At 37.1% G+C, this 23639-nt stretch overlaps 1 protein-coding gene across 2 annotated transcripts in view; it reads left to right on the top strand.

The window, feature by feature from the left end:
- TM9SF3 (transmembrane 9 superfamily member 3) overlaps nucleotides 1-20837 on the top strand; it is a 44929-nt gene extending 24092 nt beyond the window's left edge. The window contains exons 8-15 of one of the 2 annotated variants that reach the window (XM_079312843.1): nucleotides 1989-2083; nucleotides 3932-4062; nucleotides 12310-12449; nucleotides 13989-14057; nucleotides 14149-14295; nucleotides 14452-14535; nucleotides 14648-14724; nucleotides 19194-20837. In XM_079312843.1, the coding sequence (XP_079168969.1) occupies nucleotides 1989-2083; nucleotides 3932-4062; nucleotides 12310-12449; nucleotides 13989-14057; nucleotides 14149-14295; nucleotides 14452-14535; nucleotides 14648-14724; nucleotides 19194-19261 (811 nt within the window). In that variant the 3' untranslated portion in view covers nucleotides 19262-20837. Of the gene's footprint in view, nucleotides 1-1988; nucleotides 2084-3931; nucleotides 4063-12309; nucleotides 12450-13988; nucleotides 14058-14148; nucleotides 14300-14451; nucleotides 14536-14647; nucleotides 14725-19193 lie in introns of those variants that run through there. The other variant, XR_013775166.1, reaches the window with a different exon arrangement.
- Nucleotides 20838-23639: the final 2802 nt, after the last annotated feature.

The following is a 23639-nucleotide window of genomic DNA, read 5'->3' as shown; positions in this document are numbered from 1 at the left end:
TGACCCTATTTCCCCACCATGTCCTATGAAGAATGAAATGAGAGTGTGCTCTGTTGTGAATAGTCCTGTTTTCTGCTGACAAGTCAGTATTAAGTCAGTCTTATCACAAGTCTGCTTGGGATTGAAAATGTAGTTCCTTAAGTTCTTTTGAACACATAGTGGTCAACCTTTGTTGATGTAAAATCCCAGAAATAGGTGGGCTGTGGTCCTGACTGGAAAGAATCAATTTAAAAGAAGAAATAATACTCAAGTTTAAATTAAATACACTGCTTGTAGTTCACCTGTTTTCTTCCTTTACCTCTTAATTTGATTGAAGTTTTTGGGTTACTGGGTAGACTTCATCTGTTTCTGTAGTGGTGTATTTTGGGTATTGGAGGGAATTATTGGCTTGTGTTTTGTGGGTTTTGGGTTTTTTACAAGTGATCTGTTTTAAGCAGTAACTAAACTTTCATCAGTAAATATCACCTGTCACTTGATTTCAACCAGTTGTAATACTTCTAATGTGCCACTAGAGAGAACTCTTGCTTTTCAATTTAGTGGCCTTTTAACAGTGTGTTTAAAAAGCCATTCTATAGTACCAGCAGAATTTTGACATATTTTCATTTTTCCTAGGGTGTTATTCCTCTCCTTGTCCCTCTTGGTTATATTTCTAGATAGACATACATGCACACTTTTAATTGTGCAACATGTCAGCCCTTCAGAGGACAAAGTGAAACCATTTATGTGTACTGTAGGGAAGCTGTAAGTTAGTCATATCAGCTGTAAAATGTATCAGAACAATATTTTTTAAAAATATATGTTTTCTTAGTCTTTTATTGCAATAGGCCTTTCTGTCACTTTCAAAGTGAATTTAATTCTGGGTGTGTAGTGGAACAATTGACCAAATGTGGTGCAGACAATTCTTATATTTAGGAAAAAAGCATCAAGTCTGGTGTTTTTACTGGTAGCCTGAATTTACACAGTGGCAGTGCCATTTCAGACTGTGCCTGCTCTTGGGGGTTTTGCATGTGTTTCTAAATTGTCTTAAGTTATGAGAAGTTTTTCGAAAACGAATGTTGGCAAAACAGTTTTTCAGTGTGTGTGACCAGCAGGTGTATTTGCTTTGGTCGTGCTGTCATGGAAGCTTAAGTGCTAAAGATTGCTTCTTTGAGTACAGCAGGCATCCAGGAATGGTTCCTCAAAAACCAAAATGGCAGTAACTAGAATGTCTCAGCAACTAATTTGAAGAAAGTACAGTAAGTCAGCTGAAAACCTACTGCTATTTGCTGTTGAAGAATAGCAGAGGGATGTGGTGAAACAACTCTATTAATGAATAACATTTATATCCTATTCTTAGATCTGATCTTTTAAAATGTATCTGGAAATGGCTTCTTTGATTTAAAATTATTAGCTTTGCTTGTAAAATTTCAGAAAAATTATGCCAAAATTAGTAGTCCAACATTTAATGGGGTGACATTTAAAAATTACTGAGCTCTTCTGATTGCACTACTTAATGCTGATTTGTGACTTCATTATAGTATTTATAGTTTCTAAATCTAATTTTCTGCCAGATGAGCACTTTCTATCTTAAAAGTTAATTTCTGGAGGATGGCAGAAACATTATTCACAATCTTAGTATATTTTTGTTAATAGTGGCCTTTTGACATTTTATCTGCAGTTGAATCTTACACTTAATGTATTCATGTAAATAGTTATTTATGCACAAAGTACACACGTCCAAATGTCAGAGTATATTTACCAGAGGTGAGATTCTGTATTCCAGTTAAAATAAATGCACATTAGAAAAGAATGTAGTATCTCAAAATTCTCTTTCCTACATTGAATTAGACTTGGCCAAAGCCTTGTATACAAACAGTTCTCATTCTTACACAGATTTTACAGTTTAAGCACTTCTAAATATCTGTATTACGTAAAAATATTCAATAACTGCTTTTTTAAAATCATGTTTAATTTTGTATTTAATTTACTTAAAATATCCCTTCTTGTAGGAGAGGATCAATGCTTAGCACAGCTATATTTGTTTATGCTGCAACATCACCAGTGAATGGATATTTTGGAGGAAGCCTTTATGCTAGACAAGGAGGTAAATTATTTTCATGTTTCAGCATTTTTGTTGTATTGTTTAATGGAGAAGTTATTATTTTCTGATTTGCACCAATGTAGAAGAGTCCTCATGGAGTTAGATGGAATCTATTAGATTTTTAATAAACAGAAAACATTTTGAATATATTTAAGTTTCACATTATCTTCTCAGTACTGGCTAAGCTTTCTAAAAAGTTAACTGAAGTTTTAGGTTAATTTAAAAGAGCTAAACAGCTGTTAACAGTTGTGACTTCTGAATTGCTTGTTATACTCTTGTGTATAATTTTTGGCTCATGACATCCACAGAGTGTAGTAGCCTTTCCCTTTTGTGTAACACATTGTTAAACAGCTCATGTCATCTTCTTCAGGTGACTCCTACATGGTCCTCTTCTGTATGTACCAGGGTGTTATGTTAGGCTAACACAAAAAGGATGAGTATAGATTATTTACTAGACCATTAATTGTGGATGGGAAAACTGCTTATATCATCTTTTAAAGAAAGTTGTTCTACTTTCCAGTATATGCTCTACTTTATACTTAACAAATCAAAGTGAGCATCAATAGAGAGCAGAAGCCAAATAAAATTGACAGAAGATTTCCAGTTAGATTCTTGCAGTGCAGTAGCTTCATCCATTCCCTGTGCTGCAATAAAAGAATAATCAATATCTGTTATCTTTTAGAGTGCTTAGAAAAAATAATTCTGGGAAGTTCACAAAAGAAAATATGTGTCTTTTTAGCATGATATACCTGTTAGTATTCAATCTCAACTGTACTTTGAGTTTGGAGGTTAGAAGTTTATTTTTGTGTGGCTTGTTTATAAACAATAAATTGTTTATAGCAATTTGTACAAAACCAGATCTAGTTAGAAAAGAGTTGCTGTGCTGTAATGTATTGTGCTCTATAGTTGAACCAGATATACGTTTTTTTTCTTTACAGATAAACATGTATCAAAATGTGAAATGTTGATTATGTTGGCTCATGGTGAAAATATATATGATTGTGTTGAAAAATATGCTTTTAATTTTTTTTTTTACTTACTGCATATTAGTATCATGGTGTATAAATATAGACAATATTTAAGAGCATAAAAAGTACAGAGAATACAGATGGGGAAATTTTTGAGGTATTGCCCAAAAGGATTTTTTTGAGCTCTTTGGGGAGCTCTAAACTTAGTAATAACTACTAACAAGAGTTCTGTTCCCTTGATGCTTGAAGTTTAGAAATCACTTTCTTTATACCTTTTGTGCTGTTGAAGATGCCAAGAGCCCAGTTTTCCCATATGCTAAATGCTGTGGCATTTTGCTTTATACCAGGCATAGCCATTTCCTTAATGCATCCTGAGTGTGTGTGATCAGTTTGGTTGGATCAAGCCAGCCCAGAGCAGGTGCTGCCTGGAAGCAGCTGCAGTGCTGATTTGTCCTGGGAGCAGTGCTGAGCTCTCCTGTGCTCTCAGAGTGGGAGCAGCTTCTGCACAGGGCCAGCTCTGCTTTCTCTATCTCTTCTCTTCTGCAGCTACATATACCCTTAGGTTTCATTCCTCAGGTTCTTTGGCCAGCTTAGTCAGCATATCCTGTTCTTCAGCTGAAATGTTCTCATGCTGTATCCTTCTCTTGTCTTTTCACCTGGCTTACTAAATTGATTAATGTGCTTCATCTTGGGAGTTATCAGGAGTCAGATGAAACTTCGTTTGCTCTTAACTCTTGTATTGATGTAGGATGTTGTTACTTGTTTATTTCACCTTTTTGTGGGAGAAGTAGTCAAACATGTACATTCTGGAGTGTTTGTTAATAAAGTTTAGTAAAAAGTAGGCTGTATCTTACCAGTCCCACTGACATGTCCCTTCTTACAGGAAGGCGATGGATAAAGCAGATGTTCATTGGAGCCTTCCTTATTCCAGCAATGGTGTGTGGAACTGCCTTCTTCATCAACTTCATTGCCATCTATTACCATGCTTCAAGAGCTATACCCTTTGCAACCATGGTGAGTTGTTGTATTAGAGAATTTAAACTACATTGTACACACAGAAAATCATATGTTTTTAATCTAAATACATTTATAAGTCGTAGCTTTAGCTAATTAGAAATTTATCATGGGAGGGAGTTAAGGTGCTTCAAGTACAATTCATTTTAATCACAATAGCAACAGCTGCTGGATGCCAAAAACAGTCTATGTCTGCTTAGTGACACTTCTGCTTTGTATTCATGCTTAGTGTTTTAACAACGTGCAAAGTTAGCAACTTGAATTTCCTTCTGGATGGCCAGTGCATACTGTTTATAATATAAAGTGAAATACAAAGGGATTAAAAGTGAAAAAAATAAAAATAAATGATCAGGCTACAATATGAGACACTCTGAGCAGATCTGTCTTTATAAAAATGGCTCAATTTTTTCACTTTGTTTAGTGTTATTTTCTGTCCAGTCATGGTCTTGTGTCTGTACATTTTCCCTATCACTTGAAAAACTATGCTGCTTGTAGTACTTTTTCATTTAGTCATGATGACTTTCTCTGTTTCCTTTGTCAGTACTTTGTGTTAGCCCCTTTCAAGCAAATAATCCTGCGAATAAAATGTAGGAAATAATCACATACCACTTGAGCTTGTAAGGATTAGTGTTTTAAAGCAGAATTTTTTTTAAAATATGCACTATAAGATTGCTTTTTCTACTTTTGTGCAGTAGCACTGTTAACTTTAAAAAATATTGTAATACAGGAAATCTTGTTTTCTTTTCAATATTATCTGTAGCAAATCTTGTAATTTAACATTTTTTTATAGATTTCTTCTTTGGATATCAGTTTTTGTGATATGTTAGTTTGCTCATATAATTCGGAGACATTCAAGTAGCCTTGGGTCTCTTCTTAGTTTAAATCTACCACAAAAAGATTTAAATCTACCACCAAAACTTAGTATCAACAGTTTGTTTGTGTCTTACATATTGTATTATTTGGTTTTGTGATGGGAATTCAGTATATAACTGAAAATACTTTTAAAGAACACATTTTTAATGAAAGGATGTGATAGAGATTATAAATGGCAACAAGAAGAGAGACAATTCTTCAGGCCAAGACTGTCAATCACTAATTTTTTACTGATGGAGGAGTCATTTGTGTATGTTGCTGGTTCTAATCACTCCTTATTGTCAGTGTTTTCAGAGTGTGCCTAAATGCTGGCTTTTTGCATTGAATTCATTTTTGTAAAAACACTAAATGTAATATAAAGCTAAACATGTTTATAAACTCTTCAATTACTTTTTCTGATTTTCTTCTTTGAGAAATTAAATTAAAATTCTGTCTTTGAGTATGTGTGTTAGCTGGTCAGTGTCCCAAAGCAACATTGTTTTGTTTTTTCTTTCCTATGCCAGCAGCCATATACAATACTGTCATGAAAGTTTACAGCACTGATCTTTGATATGTGTAAAGAGACTCTGTTGTACTGCTAAACAAGCAGTTATGGTATCCCATTTCTCAATTCCTCTCATCTGGAGGCCAGGAATGCTGAAGGAAGGCGATTCCACCTGTGCTGAAATTTGTCTTGTGAATTTGTTCAACTGATTTGTATTTTAAGACCATGGGCACACGCATGGAAGAGCTAATGGACATATAAATCATCAGGGTTCACTTCATCAGGATGTTAGGGCTCTCTATACACAGTGATTTTAATGTTTGCAAGGTTTTATGAAAGTGTTTGAATCATTGTGACTGTGGCAATTAAACTTAAGTGGAGTTAGCAGGCAAGCAGGTTATGAATCGGAAACTTCATCAGAATGGGCAACGCTCTAATGACTTCAAATCAACAAGCTGGTTGGTAGGAGGAAATGGAAATTGTTTGCAATTACTGAGTTATGCTTCAGGTTGAAGTCCCCAGGAAGCCCTCTGGTTTTATGGATGAGATCCCTTTGTCTCTCTCCACCTCTGATTTCATTGTAAAGAAGCTTCCAGAAGTGTCTAGTGCAAATTTGCTGCTTTCTTAGGGAAATAAAACCTCTGCCACCTAAATGTACTAGAGCACAGAAATAATTTCCTTTACCCTGCCGTGTCTTGAAACCACACTCCTTGATTGAAGTTGCTGGGAAGTACTGTCCCTTCATCTTGACTGTTGTAAATCTGGAAAAAGCAGAAACTGAGTTGCTGAAAAAAGTTCCTTAGCTAAAAGGTTGCTAAGAGATTAAGTATGTCATCCTGCACTTTGCCAGTTCTGCAATGACGCTTCCAGTGAAATATTCAGTAGTCTCTGTGACTTAATTCTTCCCTCCAGAGGGATTTTCCTATAGAATTTAGGCAAGGGCAGCTGATAGAATCAAATCCAGGGCATCCAAACTAACACCTAGTTGCTGCATCTTCCACCTACCTGGTATCTGCTTTTCTGTACTTTGTCTTGAAGTCCTCAAATTGATTGGACTCTTCAGGATCTGCATGCATCTTGTCTGTTTTGAACTTCAAAACTTCATTCACCTTGTATAACTCATTCCTGGTGTCTGGAATCTCCCTGAAGATGTTGTAGGGCCTGGGAAGATGCAAAGCTTGTTTCTGAAATCAGTCTTCACTCTTAGGACTCTGCCCTTACCCCTTTTAGATACACTTGCAAGCTGTCTTGCCTATGGGATGGCAAACCTGCTGTGAAACAAGCCATGAGCATGAGCAAAACCTTAATCTCTTCCTTGGGGTAGTTCTTAGCTGCCCTTCCCTTCAGAATGATAACAGGAATATGACAGATTTTAGACCTTTTTAAAACTTAATGCATTAAAGCTTTCCGGAGCTTCTGGAGGAGACATAAAATCTCTGCTTTTTTACCCATCCCTTCACCTTTATAGAAATGCAGTGGTTGCTATTCAATTATTCATGCCTTTGGACTCCAAACTTAATTCTTTGGTGTATTTTGTTTCTTGTGTCCTCTTACTAGTGAGCATTGAGTTTTGAAGCTATTATACATCTTGGCTTAGTTTCTGTTGATGTTTATCAGTCTTTCTGGTGTATTTAACAATCATCTTTTTTTTTTTTTTTTTTGTGTTTGAATTCTATGTAAAAGGTGGAGCATGGAAGATTTAAGAAGAATTTTAAATAATAGTATGTGAAGTGAATTCTCCAGAATATGTTTGAGGAGTATGGTACTAGTTCTATGCAGAAATACTGACTAATGCAGATTTTCTTCAGAGTACAGTATGATTGGATTTGAAGGAACCATTTTAATTCTGGCATTTCATAAGTTCTGACTGCTTACGTTCTTCTGTGAGTGATGCATAATTTAAAGATTTCCATTAAGGCTACTATGACTAATGTAATAGTCTGACTGCAAAATCTATGCAGCTTCTATTAACTATTTTAAGATTTATGGTTTTTGTTTTGTTTGAACAGTAGGTTCCTTTGTGCCTAAGGTTTCCAGTGTGCATTTTTAATGATCTAATTAAATAAGGTTAAGCACACTGTATTTCTCTTGGCATTGAGACCCTATTCTTTGCATCTTTTGTACCTTTTTTTGAAAAGAAAAAAATATTTTCTCCAACAGATAGCTTAATCCAAGCTGCAGCTTTCCCTGACAGCTTTGAGTTGATATGAGTATTGACTTCCACTAAAAAAAGAGGACCTGGTAGTGCCAATGATTTTCATGCCTTGAGCCAGATAAAGAAATACACCTGGCTAAAAATAGGACAAAAATCCTGTTACATACATTCAGTAGGGTGCTTCCTCAAATTGCTTCAAAGTGACTGTGCAGCCCTTGGTCAAACCTCTTCGTTTTGCTAAAAATAGTCACAGCTTAATTCTTCTGCCTACATTTTCAACAGTTCAATTTATTTCCCAAAGCAACACTCTAAATTAACAACTTAGTTGTAATAAAACTAATAACACTTTATTTTGAAGCCTTCTATTCTGTTCTTTTTCTTGTAATGTTTGGACAATATGCAGAAAACTGTTGTGTTATACAAATTTAGTAACCACTACATGGGAGGGAGTCTCATGACTGAGAGTGCATTTTGGAAGCTGACAGGGAAGATCAAGCTGCTGCTTTGACAGTTAATTTTTATTGCTTCTCTTCCCCGTGCATTAAGCAGACATGGCACCATACCCTGCCAGTAGCTGTTTAATATTAGATACGCTCATAAAAATTTTAATTATCACCTTTGAAAGAAGTTTAATCTACAGTTGTCAAGAAATATGAAACATGTGGCACTAGGAAATAAATTATATCCTTCTTGACAATGTTTCCTTTCAAATATGGAAAACTAAATTCTGCACATTCAGTCAAGGGCAGTAGAATATTCTTTCCCCATCAAAACAAAACAAAAAGGAGTTAGAAAGAATGCAGGCTTGGTGAGGTTGACAATCTCTTCTGTGGCAACTAAAACCCACAAGCTAAATCGGGTGCTAGTGTATAAATAAGATATTTTGTACAACAAAACTGCAACAGTCAAAAGAAGTAGTTTTTGATGTACTGGCTTGGTACAAAAAGCTCACGTAAATTACTCATGTAATTTGTTTTGGGTAACATGGATTATAAAAAACCTCTGCTTGTTTGCTTGATGAAAATACAGGTTTGAAGATGTGATGTATTTGCCTCTTTGAATAATTTGTGTTTTATGAAGCAGTAGTTAGAACTCTGAATTTCTCATGGCTGATGTTACAGTAATTACTCTTAAAGCACTCATAAAGCCATAACTTTCTTATTTCTGTCACACAACTGCTGTTGTTGGGATCAGATTTTTTAGTATGTTGTCAGTGACTTTGGCAGGAAGGTAGAGCAGATGTGTGTTGATCTTGTCTTCATTTCTTCTTTCTATTTGTGATGATGGAGGCCATTAAGTGCCTGAACTGCTTTTCCCATTGTATTCTTACTCCTGCAAACCTTTTAGGCAGCAATCTTGTAGCTTCATCTTTAAGACACTTGTTACCCCAGTTCCCTGTGTTTGCTTCAGTTGGGATTTAGGCTCTGTAGGTTTGCATATTGCCCAGCTGCAAACGCTGTCCTTGCCATCTGCAGCTACAGGCACTCACTGCCTGTTTAGTTTGAGAGGAGGGGCACTGATTTTACCTCAGACCTGTAATTAAGAGGAACATGCCTGAAAAACACCAGCTATCTCTTACATGCAGAGAAGGCTTCTTATTGCCAAGAGTGAAGAAAGTTTTACCAGTCATCAATCTGAGCAGCTAGATTCAACATGGTGTGTACAGCCAGTACTGGTTTTGTTGGTTATCTTACTAAAAGCAGCAGGTTGCTGTCATTAGGATGGTCTTACCTCAGTAAAAAGAACATGCACATCAGCTTCATTTTGGACAGCTTATCAGAGCCAACTGGGAGTAGGAAGCATTCCTGAGCCTGTGCTCTGGTTCATTCTTGTTTGCTCAGTTGTGTCTCCTTTGTACTCCAGAATGAGCTCAGATAATTTTTAGACTCCTGAAATTGCTCCAGGATAAAAGGAAAAAAGATGTGCTTCACTTTCAGGTATCCTCAGAACCAGCATAGCATTAAGACAAGTGGCATTTCACTGTTTAACAAAATGTTGACTTTATGTAATGCTTCTGCTAGGTATCACTGAAGATGCTGGCTATTCTATTTGAAATCAGTTAATTTTTCAGTCAGATGGATAACAGAATATAAGATGTTACACCGTTATCAGTCATACTTTGATCTGATAATGAAACTTTGATCTGATAATGAAAGCACTCAGATTTTCTGAATGATGCCAATTATAAGTGTACTGGGGTAGCTTGCCTGTACTTACTAAAGTTGTTGTTCAAGGAACCTTGGTCTGTCACAGCTTGTTTTATGCAGATGAACATTTTAGATTTCAGAGCTACTGCTGAGTCAGTTTCCTGGATAACACAACTGCCAAGCTCTGCTGGATCAAGTTGAGCCCTTTCCTTTCCCACCTGATATGAAGGCATTGAACTCTGCAGAGGGTGTCACAGAGTGAAATGCTACTGACTGCCTTGTTTCATCCAGCAGTTTGCCAGCTAATCAGTAATTAGACTTGGATGTTCCTTGCTTAGCTCCTTGTCCAAGGTTATAATCTTTCTGTATGGATTCTGTGAAATAGACACATTTTGCAAGATGTACAAATACAAAATGCTAAGTGTTGTTCCAGGTGAGCTTAGAGCCCAAGGCTATTCCTGGGCAGTTTCTCTATGCAGCAAAGCTCTTTCTACCACTGTCTCCAGTCTACAAATTTCTAAGATCAGGAAATCAAGCTACAGTCATCTTAAAATATGCACTATAGAAGACAGTTGTGGCTGCATGAGCAGTACAGATGCCCTTTCACACTGGCTGGATCTGAGCTTTGTGCCTCAGCCAGCTGTGAAACCTGCCTGCCAGAACTGCACCACAGAGCACAATGCACCACCTGACACATCCAGAGGGCCTTGCTGCAGGAAGCAGAGCACACTCTTCTCAAAAATGGAAGTGGTTTCAATATGTTCAGCTCAGAAATTCTTTGGATCCTATCCAAGCCTTAGTTCTTGAACATCTCTTCTACCCACTGCACCTCAAACAAGCTGGGAATTTTTGGTGAGGATTTTAATAAATGTAACACTCGAGACTCGAGTTCTTTGATGTTCCTGGTATTTTGACATTTTTCTCTGAAAATTCCCATCTGCTTATTCATTCAGACTGAACAGTTTTTAAGGGCAGAACTTGTATCCATTGAATGAGTTTTATGCTTCTCCTGAAATTTATTCTTAGGCAACCTCAGTGTCCTACTTAAAACATTATGCTTCCTTACCTGTGTTTTTTGAGTAATGGAAGAAGATAAATGGGAGATACTAAATTAATTGTAAAAACTGCTTTATTATTATTGATGCTTCAAGTGTAAGTACAACTTAGCATCTCCTTATTTACCAGTGACACTTCATATTTTAGTGGCTTATTAAGTAATTCTTTAATACCCTCTCCTCAAAGATACACAGAGCAGTCTGGAAAGTGCTTCTGCTTGTTGACCCACCAGTTTGGTGTACCCCTCCTGTGAAGCATGAAGGCTTGCACCACCCAACCCCAGGCAATGTTTTCCCTCACATCTGACCTAAGCTAGCCAGTAATAGAAAAATAACACACTGACTTTAGTCAAACATTGCCTTAAATTTGTATGATTCACCTAATGTTAAGTTTCTATTGAACTAATATTGTTGTGGCTTTTCAACTGCTTGCTGTAGATGTCTTAGATACAACATACAGGAGCAGCTTTTATTTATCCTCAGAGTAACTGTTTCTTAAGTCAATGTGTGCTCTTAGATCTGTTCTGCTCTCTGTTGTTTTGCATTAATTTGCTGCCATGGACTTTGCATTCTGCTGAATTGAAGACAAATGTAGCTCCTTTGCTCTGGAGGCACCAGGGTGTACACAGAGCCTCAGGCAACAAAGCCATTAAAAGGCAATATTTTCATATGTTTGCATAGAAAAGGTCACAGGGTCAGTATTCACTGCTGTGATGATTGCATTATGGGCAACTGTTCTGTCTTCAGTTATCAATATCAAAAAGTTACCAAATAAATTATGTTGCCTTTAAGAAATAGAAAAAAAATGGAGCTGCAGAAGTAGAGTGGCATCAAAAGATTCATGGTAGATTTTTAGAGAGGCTGTTCCATTAGAAGGAGCTGGAGCATTGGCTTGACCTTTCCTGTGTTGTGCATAAACCTGATTTCTGTATGTCACTAGGATCATTTTGCTCCTAAATTGTGTGCTTTTGCATACCAGTGGTCACTGGTTTGTCAGTCTATGTTCTTAATTGCCTGGTGCATAGTGGAAAAAAAATGAACCCAAAATTTCTAGCATTCTGACATGGGTTTTGGTTGGTTGGCTTCTTTTTTGTTTTTTTGTTTCTTTAATTGGATTAAAAATTTTGCACCCAACAGTTGTAATTTCAACTCCCTAACAGCTAGATGTTAATTCCCAGAGGTAGCACTCTCTGCAAAAGACACTGACAGCACTTTCTGTTGTGAAGTACCATGAAGATTCCTTTTATTTCTTGTGCAATGTATTGTGTATAATGATTAGGTAGAAACAGTAAAGCAGTCTGTAATGGTACTGTTCTCTCAACTGATGAATGAAGATATTCTTAATAATGCTTATTAGACAGTTTCTCAGGGAAAAAAAATGCTTCAATTTGATAAAATATGTGTTGACTAATGCTTCATAAGTAGGAGTATGATTCTACAGCAATAACTACTAAGGACTAATAATGGTGGATTATCTTCTATTGTTGTTTTAGACCTGTTTTTTTAATTGCAACTGTAATTTTTTGCTTGCAGGTGGCAGTGTGCTGTATTTGTTTCTTTGTCATCCTTCCACTGAACCTTGTTGGGACTATTCTTGGCCGAAATCTGTCAGGACAGCCCAATTTTCCATGTCGTGTCAATGCGGTGCCTCGTCCTATACCAGAGAAGAAATGGTAAAGACAAGCATAAATGTTAACTAGAAATATTTACTTCAGTGCATTTAAAATAGCTTTTCTGGTCTTCAGCTTTAATGGAATAACAACTTTTAATTTAAATTCAGTTGTGCCTAGAAGAACCACTCAACTGACATTTTCTTAATATGATTTTGCTTTTGAATTAAAACACCTTGGTTAATAGTTGTAGCAGTGTCCTGGATCACTGATTTACATTTTGCCTGAAATGCTCTTTAATCCCTGTGTAAAGGGGGTGCTGCCAGCTCAGTTCTTATATAGATATTGACATTAAAACCTTTCCTCTACAGTTAATACCTTTTACAGGTTTAGGATTGAGTGTGCCTTGGAGGCAGAAATGTTCTGATTAATGGTCTCCTTACACAAGCCAAGACATATTTGCAGGGTTATGGTGGGGAGAAAGCTTGCAATGCTGTTTCCAATTCTGTACTTTTGTTGATGGCACAGAACCTAAAATATTACAGGTGTATGGCTTGAACTGTGAAGAAGCCTTTATAATTTCTGAAGTGAATATAAAGTGGTGCCTGGTCTCAAAAAGTATACTTAGGTTTTTGGAAAATTATGAATGCAATCACTTTTTCCTATTAATTTAATTCTGAGGTGAAAATAGCAAGCTACGGAAATTAAAATATCCTCACAGGATTTTTTTTTAATAGACTTTTCTTGCTTTCCCTGTTCAGAGGAATGGAACAGACAAAGTGAAAGGGGCACTGAAACATGTAAGCCTGTAATGTCCAAGAAGTGCAGCACACTTAGTCTCTTGTTAGTGGTGGGTTATGCAGGTCAGATGTTAGAATTTAATTTATATTGTGACCTGTATTTTGGAAATCTGCTGGATTTTTCTGGATCAGCATGTTAGTTAAAGATATTTCTCTTGACAATGATGAAGTAACATACCATCAATTTAGACAAGTCTCCCTATAAATAATAAAAGAGGCTGAAAATTAAATCTGGTTACTAGCTGGATTCGGCATCATCCAAGTGCTACAGATAGGTCACTTTTTAGTGACAGTGTCTTCTACACATAGCTGGGCATTCATTTTTAGCCATATGTTCATGACTCAGTATAGCATTAAAAATGAGCACTGGTTCTTATTTATATAACCATTCTCCTTTGAAATTCTGCTTGCACTTTTTGCTGTATTTGTAGTCATCAGCAGCACTGTGTTTTCACTGCCTTCATTCAGGGCTAGTGGATGTCATGGGGCTTGATTGCTTAGGCCCTTTTTGTCAAGAAAGATTCTTTCTGTGGCCTTAAGGCTGGTTAGAAGGCTAGCATTATGCCTGCAGGTGATAGGCATGAGCCTCATGTTTTGTTTCAGCTTTTCCCTGGACTACCTTCTTGTTTTACCCATATATGTGACATTTTTGAGAGGATCTTTCTAATCTGCTGGTATGAGACAGAAATGTTCTTGTTAGCATGCCTTTTAAACAATATTCTGTGCTATGTATTATCTGCTCTTAATATGTTTATAAATGAAAAATTTCAATTGTCCCTAAACTGATCCTAATATCTTTCAGGTTCATGGAACCAGCTGTTATTGTTTGCCTAGGTGGAATCCTCCCTTTTGGGTCAATTTTTATTGAAATGTGAGTACACCAACTATTTCCCAGTTTGATTAAAAATTACAATTTGAGTTAAATTACAATATCACCTGCATATTTTGTTTGCTCTCTTCAGGTATTTCATTTTTACTTCATTCTGGGCTTACAAGATCTACTATGTGTATGGCTTTATGATGCTGGTTCTGGTTATCCTCTGCATTGTGACAGTTTGTGTGACCATCGTTTGTACGTATTTCCTGCTAAACGCAGAGGATTACAGGTGGTAAGTGTAGCATTATTTTCATAGTTAACCAGATTGTGAGACTTTTGTAGAAAAGTAGTGTTTCTTCAGTCCTGAGAGTCTTTTCCAAGTGCATTGTGCATCTTCTTGGGAAGCCTTTTGGCTAGTTGTATGATGGACATGTGTGTTTACTTCTAGGCAGTGGACAAGCTTTCTTTCTGCGGCATCAACTGCGATTTATGTTTACATGTACTCCTTTTACTACTACTTTTTCAAGACAAAGTAAGTGATCATTTTCTTGCTTGAATATCAGATTACTGTATTGCCAAGTAAGTTTTATTGAGAAAAAAAACAGGGGAAACACCTAACATAAGTTTTTATCTTCCTTTTTCAGGATGTATGGCTTGTTTCAAACATCATTTTACTTCGGTTATATGGCAGTATTTAGCACAGCTCTGGGAATAATGTGTGGTAAGTTCCAGATATTTTGATGGTTTTCTAACAGATTTTTTTCAGACTTGTATTTCTGACTTTAGTTTGTGGTTTTGATGGTTTTGGAATGTGTATGTCTGCAAGATCTCCTCAAAAAGTCTTAAAGAAGAACCTGAAGAGTTTTCTTCTTATACTTCTTATACTTGGAGATTTCTGTGGATTGTGTCTTCTGATAGGAAGGTAATTTTCGTACTGTGCAGGGAATTTCGCCCTCTGTGCAGGCTTGTAAAACTCAGTATTTGGCAAGAAAGCCTGCAAAATAAATTCCAAATAAAGTTGAGACTGTCCTAGCATTTTGCTTTGGATTTTTTACTGTCACGCAGAGGAGAAGCTAGGTGCACCCAATTGAGGCATCAATGATGGCACAGTACTGATGGCACTACTGTGTGTATCTTGTGGCTTGTGTATATGAGGGTGAGCAGAACAGAGAACTGAGAGCTTGAGGTTAACATCTGAGAAATAAATATTGCAATATTCACAGATGAGGACAGTGCAGGGTGCTCCTGAGTGCAGCTGGATTTTGTTGCTTTTTGACAGATGTTTAGAGAAAAACATCATTCATGGCAGGGAGGTCATCTGATGAAGCCAAACACTTGTTCACATGTTAACTTTGTTTCTGTAATTTCCTTTATGACCTTCAGAAAGTGCTTCATGATTCTTTTGCACTTTGGGTTTTTTTGAGTGATCTTATTTAGCAGTGTCTTAGCAGTGTCCTATAGCTAGTGGGAAGATTTCTTAGAGTTTGTTTGAGATGTCTTACTGGAACTTATTTCTGTAAAGTATACATTTCTTGATATCTTAAGAAGGTGGATAATATCACAATGCTTTATAAAAAGAGGAGGAAATTCATCACTTAACTGCAGAGTACCTGCTCCCCTTTTCTCTCATACAATGTAATTTTGCTTCATCAGGTTCTTGGCACATTACAACACTTCCCTGCTGTTTTGGTAGTCTTGCAGCCATTTTTTTTTTCTTTAATAGGCTTATACTTTTCAACCCTAATGTTTTCTTTCTAAAGTACTCAGGCCAGTATTGATTAAAATGTCTGTGATGCAGAAGCCAAGCTTGTCCACCAGTTTCTGTAATTAAAATGTTTTTTAAAACACAAAAAAGGAAAATTGTCAAATGCTTTCTTCTCATGGTAGGGCAGTATTTGATGGAATATTAGAGTAACATCCAAATTTTTCAAAATCAGAAAATAGTTTGTCACACTAAACTTTATTTCTACAACTCTATTGAGATTTCTTTTTGTCTTTTTAAATGTGTTGGAAGAGAAGCTGTGAGATTCCTTTTCACTGAGAAGTGCCATTTTCAGCATGTGGAGTGGAGGAAAAAAAATCCCCTGTCAAAAAGCATTTGTGTAGGGAACTTGCAGCCATTGAGGTCTAACAAAGGCATTTGTGTTAAAGAATTGTGCAGTGTGTGTGCTACTGGCTGTAGGTCTGTGAAAAGTGTGTGGAGCTGTTCCTTGGAGGCTCACAGGGGTGGGCGTGTTGGGTATCACAGTTGGATGGGAGATGAACTAGTTAGGGCCCAAAGCAGCCACAGGGGAACTCTGCAGGCATGGATCATCCAGCTCTGGGTTTAATGCCCTTGACAATGCCTGGTGAACTCAATCCCACATGTACTGGGATGCTGTGCTCCACAGTTTGCTGCTCTCTGGAGAGCATCTCCGTTCTGGAACCAGACCCAAGTAGGGAGCACGTGAGAATTTCCAAACCTTTTGAGCTCCTCGTGTTTCCCTCTTTGTGGCAGAAAAGGTTAAAACTCATTTCCCAACTTAGTGGAAGGCTTAGGTGCTACATAACATAGAAAGGCCTCTTGCAATACCACACTCCATTCAGGTAAATACTGTAAGCAGTTATAATTAAAGAGCTTTAAAAAAAACCTTGGTGCTTACGAAGCCACAATGGTAGAAATTGATAATTGGTTTGAAGTAATAGATGGGAATTAGTCTCTTTTGGCTTTGTGGTTGTTCTTCCTCAGTATTTGGATTTTTCTCTTTATTGAAAAGCTTGTTGTTCTGCTGAAATATGCTTGCAGTCTATTTCTGCTAAACCTGTACAGACCATAATCAGGTTATTAATATTATTTGGTAAGGTGTTTAATAAATAAATAAATAAATGTGTTTAATAAATAAATCTTTTCCTTTGCTACTTTTTTTTTTTTTTTTTTTAATTTAAATGAACCAGCTGCCTTCCATTTGAGTCAGGAGGATATTCTTTAGTTCTCATTGCCCAGGGTTTCTGCCTCCCTGGCCCATGTTTTATTCAATGCCTGGGAGGTAGCCTTGAGGCTGAACCCCTGCCTTGGGTATTGGCCATTTGTGGCCTTCATGGATAAGGTGCCTCTCTGATTCAGAACAGGTTATGATTTGTTTATGGGGATGAGAGTGTATTGTGGTCTCATGTGACTGCTATTCTCTACTCCTCCCCCTCACTTCCACCTCATGCATTCTTAGATCCCAAGTGAAACACAGTTAATGCTTAGTTCTCTCAAGTCTCTGTGATAGCTGGCATCACATCACTAGAGAAGCTCTTAAAGAACAAGTCTGGAACATATCTCAGTTTAGCAACAGAAATAGGCATTTAATCTGTTGGCAGTGTTTGCTTTAACAGGAAAAGCTTGGTGAGTCTAAAAGCAGGAGTCCAGTGCCATTATTTTGTTCATTTATTTCATAAGACAGAAGATTAATTTCTTGACAAGCTGCAGAAAAATCTGCATGTGCTTCTGTATGACTCCAAGGTCACATCACCTGTTCACATCCTTCTCTTGGGTCTGTCCAAGTTGCTGCACTGGTCTCTCCTTGAACAGTCAGACCTTCCTTCTGCTACATCTTCAGATTGCTTGCAAGCAGCAACCTGATCTTGTGTGTGCTGTACTTGTTTTAATCAAACTCTACTTTGCCCGAGTTAGTAATGCAAATCCCTTGTTTGCTGGCCAGTGGAATGGTTGCCATGATATTTATACAACTTGGAATGTTGTGCTGTACAGAAGCTGGGTCCACAAGCTCATTACTGCTCCAAAAACATTGGATTGATTTATTATTATTTATTTAGGTTTGCCTTGTGCAGATTTCTTGATTGGGTATGAATGTTGGGCTTTTGAGGGTCTAAAAATCAAAACTTTGTGTCAGCTTAATGGCTACTTCCTAAGTTATCCCATCAGTCTCCAGGATTTAAAAAACACTTCAGGACCTGAATAATTCCACAGTCAGCAATGCCAGCTGCAGGTCTGTACAGCCTTAATTTGCAAAGGCAAAACATCCACTTAATATTTTTACTGGAAAGTTTGGCATAAAAATTTTAGCATGGATTTGACTTCTATATTTAATATGTCTTCTGCAGTTCTGGTGCATCCTAGTTGACTGCAATGCTTAGTTCTGGGCTTTTCTTCATTGCTTCAAGGAAGGAAAAATCTTTTCTTTTAAGAGTGTTCTTACCAAGCATCCAAGCATTTGATGTTAGGAATTTTCTGCAGTGATTTACAGCCCCCAACTTCTCTATCAATCCTGTATTGTATGACTGTGTTGGCAGTCAGACAGCAGTTGTCTCTAATTCTTGCCCGATTTTCAACTTCACTTCAAACATGATGATTAGCCAAATTGACTTACTCTAATTTTGCTTGGAAGAGTTGGAGACATTCCCTGCTGATCTTGTAAGACCACAGTATTTACTGAGCCTGGCAAATCTGAGGTTCTGGGTTTGACCAGGTAGGTTGCTGAATCTCTTCCTGGGAAGAGGCCTTAGTCCAGTACATTTCTTTAATTTTTCTGGATGTCCTTAATACTGCAGTATTTTGGGTTTAGCATAAACTGTTGCCCCTATCAAAAACTCAGTGACCTGTTCTCTTATTACTGCTGTGACAATGCATACTTTGCTCATGACTCCTACTAATTTGAAAACCACAGGTTGCAATTTCTTTAACTACTAACTGCTACTTGTTAATGTCTTTGTACAGACCTCCATGGAGTGTAAGACTCCTGGGATGGGGATCTATTATTATTTGTGCTTTGCAGGAGGGAAGAAGCCATCTGCCAATAAAACACTCATCCAGAAGGCATGTAACTTATAATAAAAACCCTCCCTCCCATCCACCTTCCCTGCAGAGTGGGTGATTGTATGTTTTTTACCCTCTGCTCAGAAAAAATGGACTTGGTTATTGGCAGCAGTGGGGAGGCTGCTATATTTATCAAGGCCAAGTGAGTGTGGCCTCTTGGTAAGATGGCTTAATGGATTTGGATTGCTAGACAGGGGAAGTTCCTGTCAGCCATTCAGGGGGAATGTGGATAATTGGAGTTTGAGAATAAGTATTGCAGGTAGAGAAGTTTCTGTGTGCAGAGTATGTGCTTTATGTGACTTTCTGTTGAAGTGTGTGTGGTTTATACCGCTGGCTTGTTTTGATGATCATCTCTCTGACATATTCCATGGTTTTGGTTTATTTTGCAGGAGCTATTGGTTACATGGGAACAAGTGCCTTTGTTCGTAAAATCTACACTAATGTGAAAATTGACTAAGGAAATAAGAAAATTGAACTATGGATCAGCTCCTGTTCTCCTGGGGATGAACTTGCACAGCAAAAAGCGCGAGAAGAGATTTGGGTTTTAACACTGGGCACTGTATGGGTCTCCATTTTGTGGATGGCTTAAAGTAACATCTATTTCATTGATCCTAGGTTCTTACTGACTGCTTTCTCCAACTGTTCACAGCAAATGCTTGGATTATATGCAGTAGGCATTACTACAGTACATGGCTAATCTTTCCCCCCCCAAAAAAAAACCAACATCAAAAAACAAAAGACCTAGCTCATTAAAGATGAATAGACTAGCTCTCTTCAGTGAAGAGGACAAACAGTTTGTTTAAAGCATTTGTTCCATTCAATAAAATGAGGGAAACTTGGCTGCTAAAACTACTTGATTAGTAGTCTTCCTGGTACTCAACATTTCTAAATTATGTAAAAGTGCTGTTCCAGAAAGATTACTCTTCTGATTTTTACTGCCATTGCCAGGATAGGAGGTATGTTTTGTATTTTCAACTCCAGGTGCTTTTTGGTTTATTTGCAATATCAACTACCCTACATTCATTTGTTTAAAAAATAATTTAAACATATATAAAATTCCCATATGCATGTAATATATCAGCTATTGTTCTAGTTGGACCAACTTCCCTTTATTTATCTTTAAAGTAATATCCAGCTACATTTTAAATCCATCCAAAGAAAATACAGTCTGAAGACGGGGTGTGTTCTCTGCAATGCAATTTACTGTACAGTTAGAAAGCAAAATGTTAAATGAAGAGGATTGTTTGTTTTTTAATAAACACTCTGAGGTTTAGATTAAAACAAAACCAACATTTTAACTGAATGTCTAAAGTGATTCTCCTTTTTTCCAAGTTAGTCTTGCATATTTTTTTTTGGGTTTGGGTTGAATGAAGATTTTCCTTTAGACATCATACAAGGGGTAATAAGTGTATATAACATTAAATAATGTAACTTAGGTGTAGATCCCAAATGTATTTGGATGTACAGATTTACTACAGAGTACTTTTTCTGATGATTCGGTGTAAAAATGTGTGAATTCGGGTGGCTTTTTACATCTTGCCTGCCATTGCATGAAAAGTTGGGGTTTCTTCACAATGTGTGTATGTCATGCATTTCTGTTCTATTTCTCAAGCTCTTACAGGAATTAAATTTGTAATTTAGAACATTTTAATTTTGTTAATCCTATCTGAACACTTGTGTAACATCAAAAGCACAGTTGCTTTAGAGTGTTCAGAAAACTAAAATAAACTTTTCAGACAAAAATGTTTTGATTGTGAAAATAGATGAGTTTGCAATTGAGAATGTTTGAAAAGGCAATACTGCTGAGTGCCAGTTTCTGTATACAATATTAGTGTGGTTTTCAACTATCAAGCCCCCCTGCTTTGAATTCAGAATTTGCTTACAACTTTCTTGTACAATACAACTCCAAAGTGAATGACCAACCCAAAAAGATTCTTCTTGGCTGTGAAGAATTGTTTTGTGATCCAGCCAGTGTACTGGGGGTAAGTGTGGACTGAAATAAATGGGCAAATAAAGGTTAAGTCTTTCTAAGATGACTGTTAATTATGCACTGTATTTAGTTAGAAAGATCCTGAATGTGTTTGTGACAGATTTGAGAGCCACTGGGCTTGATTTTTTAATGAGTTTTTTTTAGACATCTGCCATGTTTTCATCAATGTGGCTGTCTGAAATAGAGCACCTGCCATGGAGAAGGAAACTTCCTGAATTTAAAAAATGAGCCAGATATTTTTATTGATTAGCACTGTGCTGTTTCTATATAAAAAGTACAGATAATGCAGTAGCCACAATGAGAAGCATCTGTATTTAGCTTGGGTGAGCTGTTCAGGTAGGTAATAGTGGGAAGCAGTGCATGCTGCTGCATATGGCTTCTGAAAGGTGTTTGAGCTTTCTGCTCTGATTTCCCTGGCCAGTTTTAACCAGTCTGTCAGAAAATAAAATTTAAGTTTTGCTTCAAGTGAATCATTAGTGTCTGTAGGTAAGCAGTCTGCTGCTAAACAGATTTTTTTTGTTTGTTTTGAAGTATAGGCCAATTTTAAGATGAGCATATAAACTGGGTCAACAGTTAGTTCATCTTTGTTCCAAAACATGGAGACTTAAAGCAAATAATGGATTTTGTACTAGTACTTGCTAGTGCATACAGCTGTGGGAAGCCCTCTTTTCATCCATGTTCTTCTAAATCTGAAGTGAGAACCCATTATCTCCACACAATAAATACATTAAGTACTCTGCCAAGATAAAAGTTTTTTTAAAGGGAATGTTTTGATAATGGGTCTGCTTCTCTGTTTAGAGCACTGCTATGTGATTAGTCTATCAGAAACTTCACTAAACCATTTGTGAATTTCATTTAATCACTTTTTAATGCCACAGAATGGTGGGCTGCCTACTTGCTTTTTCTATCCTCTGGCATTACTGGCTTTTGCATATCCAGATAGGATTGTATATCTTCTAAAATGACATTGGAAAGATACTGCACAGGCATTGCTTTTGTTCCTGCAAGCAAGTTCCTCTGGAGAAATACTGTGTTTAAATAATTGACATTTTTATACAGCCACCCTAGCACATAAGCTGGGAGTTTGCTTTGATTTCCCCCTTTTGGTTTCTGAAGGAGTGCAAAATGTGACCAGTTTTCAACAGCTTGTCTTCATGGTTGCTGTTTGGGGCAAGGCTGTTTGTTCACCTTTACCCTCCTTGCCCTCCTCCCCAAAAATGTGGGTATACCTTGAACCATCTTGCTTAATAGAAATTGGAAGCTCTCTGCTTAGATGATGTAGTCCTTCCTCTTTTATGGAAGAAATAAAGATCTTACAGACAATACTCCTCTTACCATTGTTGTTTCTTAAGAGTTTCTGGTTCTTGAATTCAGGCTTTCTGATAACTCTTCAGTTGGCTGCTCAGTGCTTCTCACTTCTTGGTACAGGGGCCAGGAATTTAAGTAAATAGTTGCATAAGCCATAGCCAGTCTTGACCAAATATTTTAGATAAATACAATTGTAAATATTTTCAGTTGAGGCAGAGTGCAACATAGAAAATGCTTCTTGAAATTCATATATGAAAATATATGGTGAATGCTGGATTGGAAGGAATGGAGACTCCAAATAATCATTACATTATGGGGTTGTTTTGTTTTTTTTTTTTTTCATCCGTGTTTTGAAGCCACAGTGTCTATTAATTCCAGAATTACATTCCAAAGTGTATAAAGGGCACACATGGTTTTTTTTGAGGGTAGTCCTAGGTGTGTTTCTTTCACTCAAGTTTCAAATTTAAAAACAAATCCAAAATACTAACACTTTTACAGTTCTGGTACTAAAACAGTAAAATTGGTAGGAATTTCTTATCACTGTCATTACTGCAGAGCTAACACAAATGAGAAGGTTACATTTTGCTCTAACTTCAACATGACCAGTATCTAGCCAGATTTGCCCAATGAAGTATATATACACAGCTTCACTGAAGACAGCAAAATTCTGTAATTGTGAGTGCTTCAGGAATTTCTTCACTGGAATGTGTCCGGAAACCATCAGCTCAGGGAAAGACAAGTCTCCAGTCTGTGGACTAGTAAACTGAACAGTTGGAGCTGGAGTTTGGGTCTCCTGCTATCTTGAATGAATTCTTGACTCTGCAGCTTATGGTTCAAGTCTGTTGGAACTGTAGATTGACAAAGAATTTTGGATCCCTTGGATCTTTTCCAGGTTAATGCACTGTGGCAGAGCAGCCCTGCAGTAGCTGTTAGCACCACTGCCATCTAAAATCAGTGTTTCATACCAGGGGTTAGCCCTGGAGTCACGAAAGCCCCTGCTGTTGTGGACTTCTGTTGGAATAAAGCCACACTTGAGAGTGTTTGAGCAGTGTGTTTATGGCTTGCATTCTTCAAGAGCATTGTATCTCATTTAAGAAAAAAAAAATTTTGGTGCCATTTGTTTTCCAAAGCCTTTCAAGGGAACATTTTCATTCTGCTAAATGGCTTCAGTGAGAAAATTCTTAAAACTTGGAGAGGAGACATCTGTATGTGTGTTCTGCAAGTAGTATACTTTTATCCAGGGGTACATTTTCAGTTCAGGAAAGGGGTTCTTCCTTACTTTCAGTATTTACTTTCATTCAATGGTTCTGAAATTTTTATTCCAATTTTGGGGGCTTGACTTTTGTGGGAAAAGTTTAAAGATGATGGAAGGACCCATGAATCTGGAAGGCTTTGTGTAGTTCTTGGAGACAATCACTTTAAAGGGCAGAAATTCATTTGGGAAAATGATAAGAAAATGGCTTTTTTTTTCTGCTGCACTAACCTATTTGAAAGGCAGACCTTGGAACAGATGTGCTGTTAACAATGTCATTGCCCC

The sequence above is a fragment of the Erithacus rubecula genome (assembly GCF_903797595.1).
Source record: "Erithacus rubecula genome assembly, chromosome: 9".
NCBI lineage: Eukaryota > Metazoa > Chordata > Aves > Passeriformes > Muscicapidae > Erithacus > Erithacus rubecula.
The sequence above is the reverse complement of the archived record's forward strand: the minus strand, read 5'-3'. Positions and strand labels throughout refer to the sequence as shown.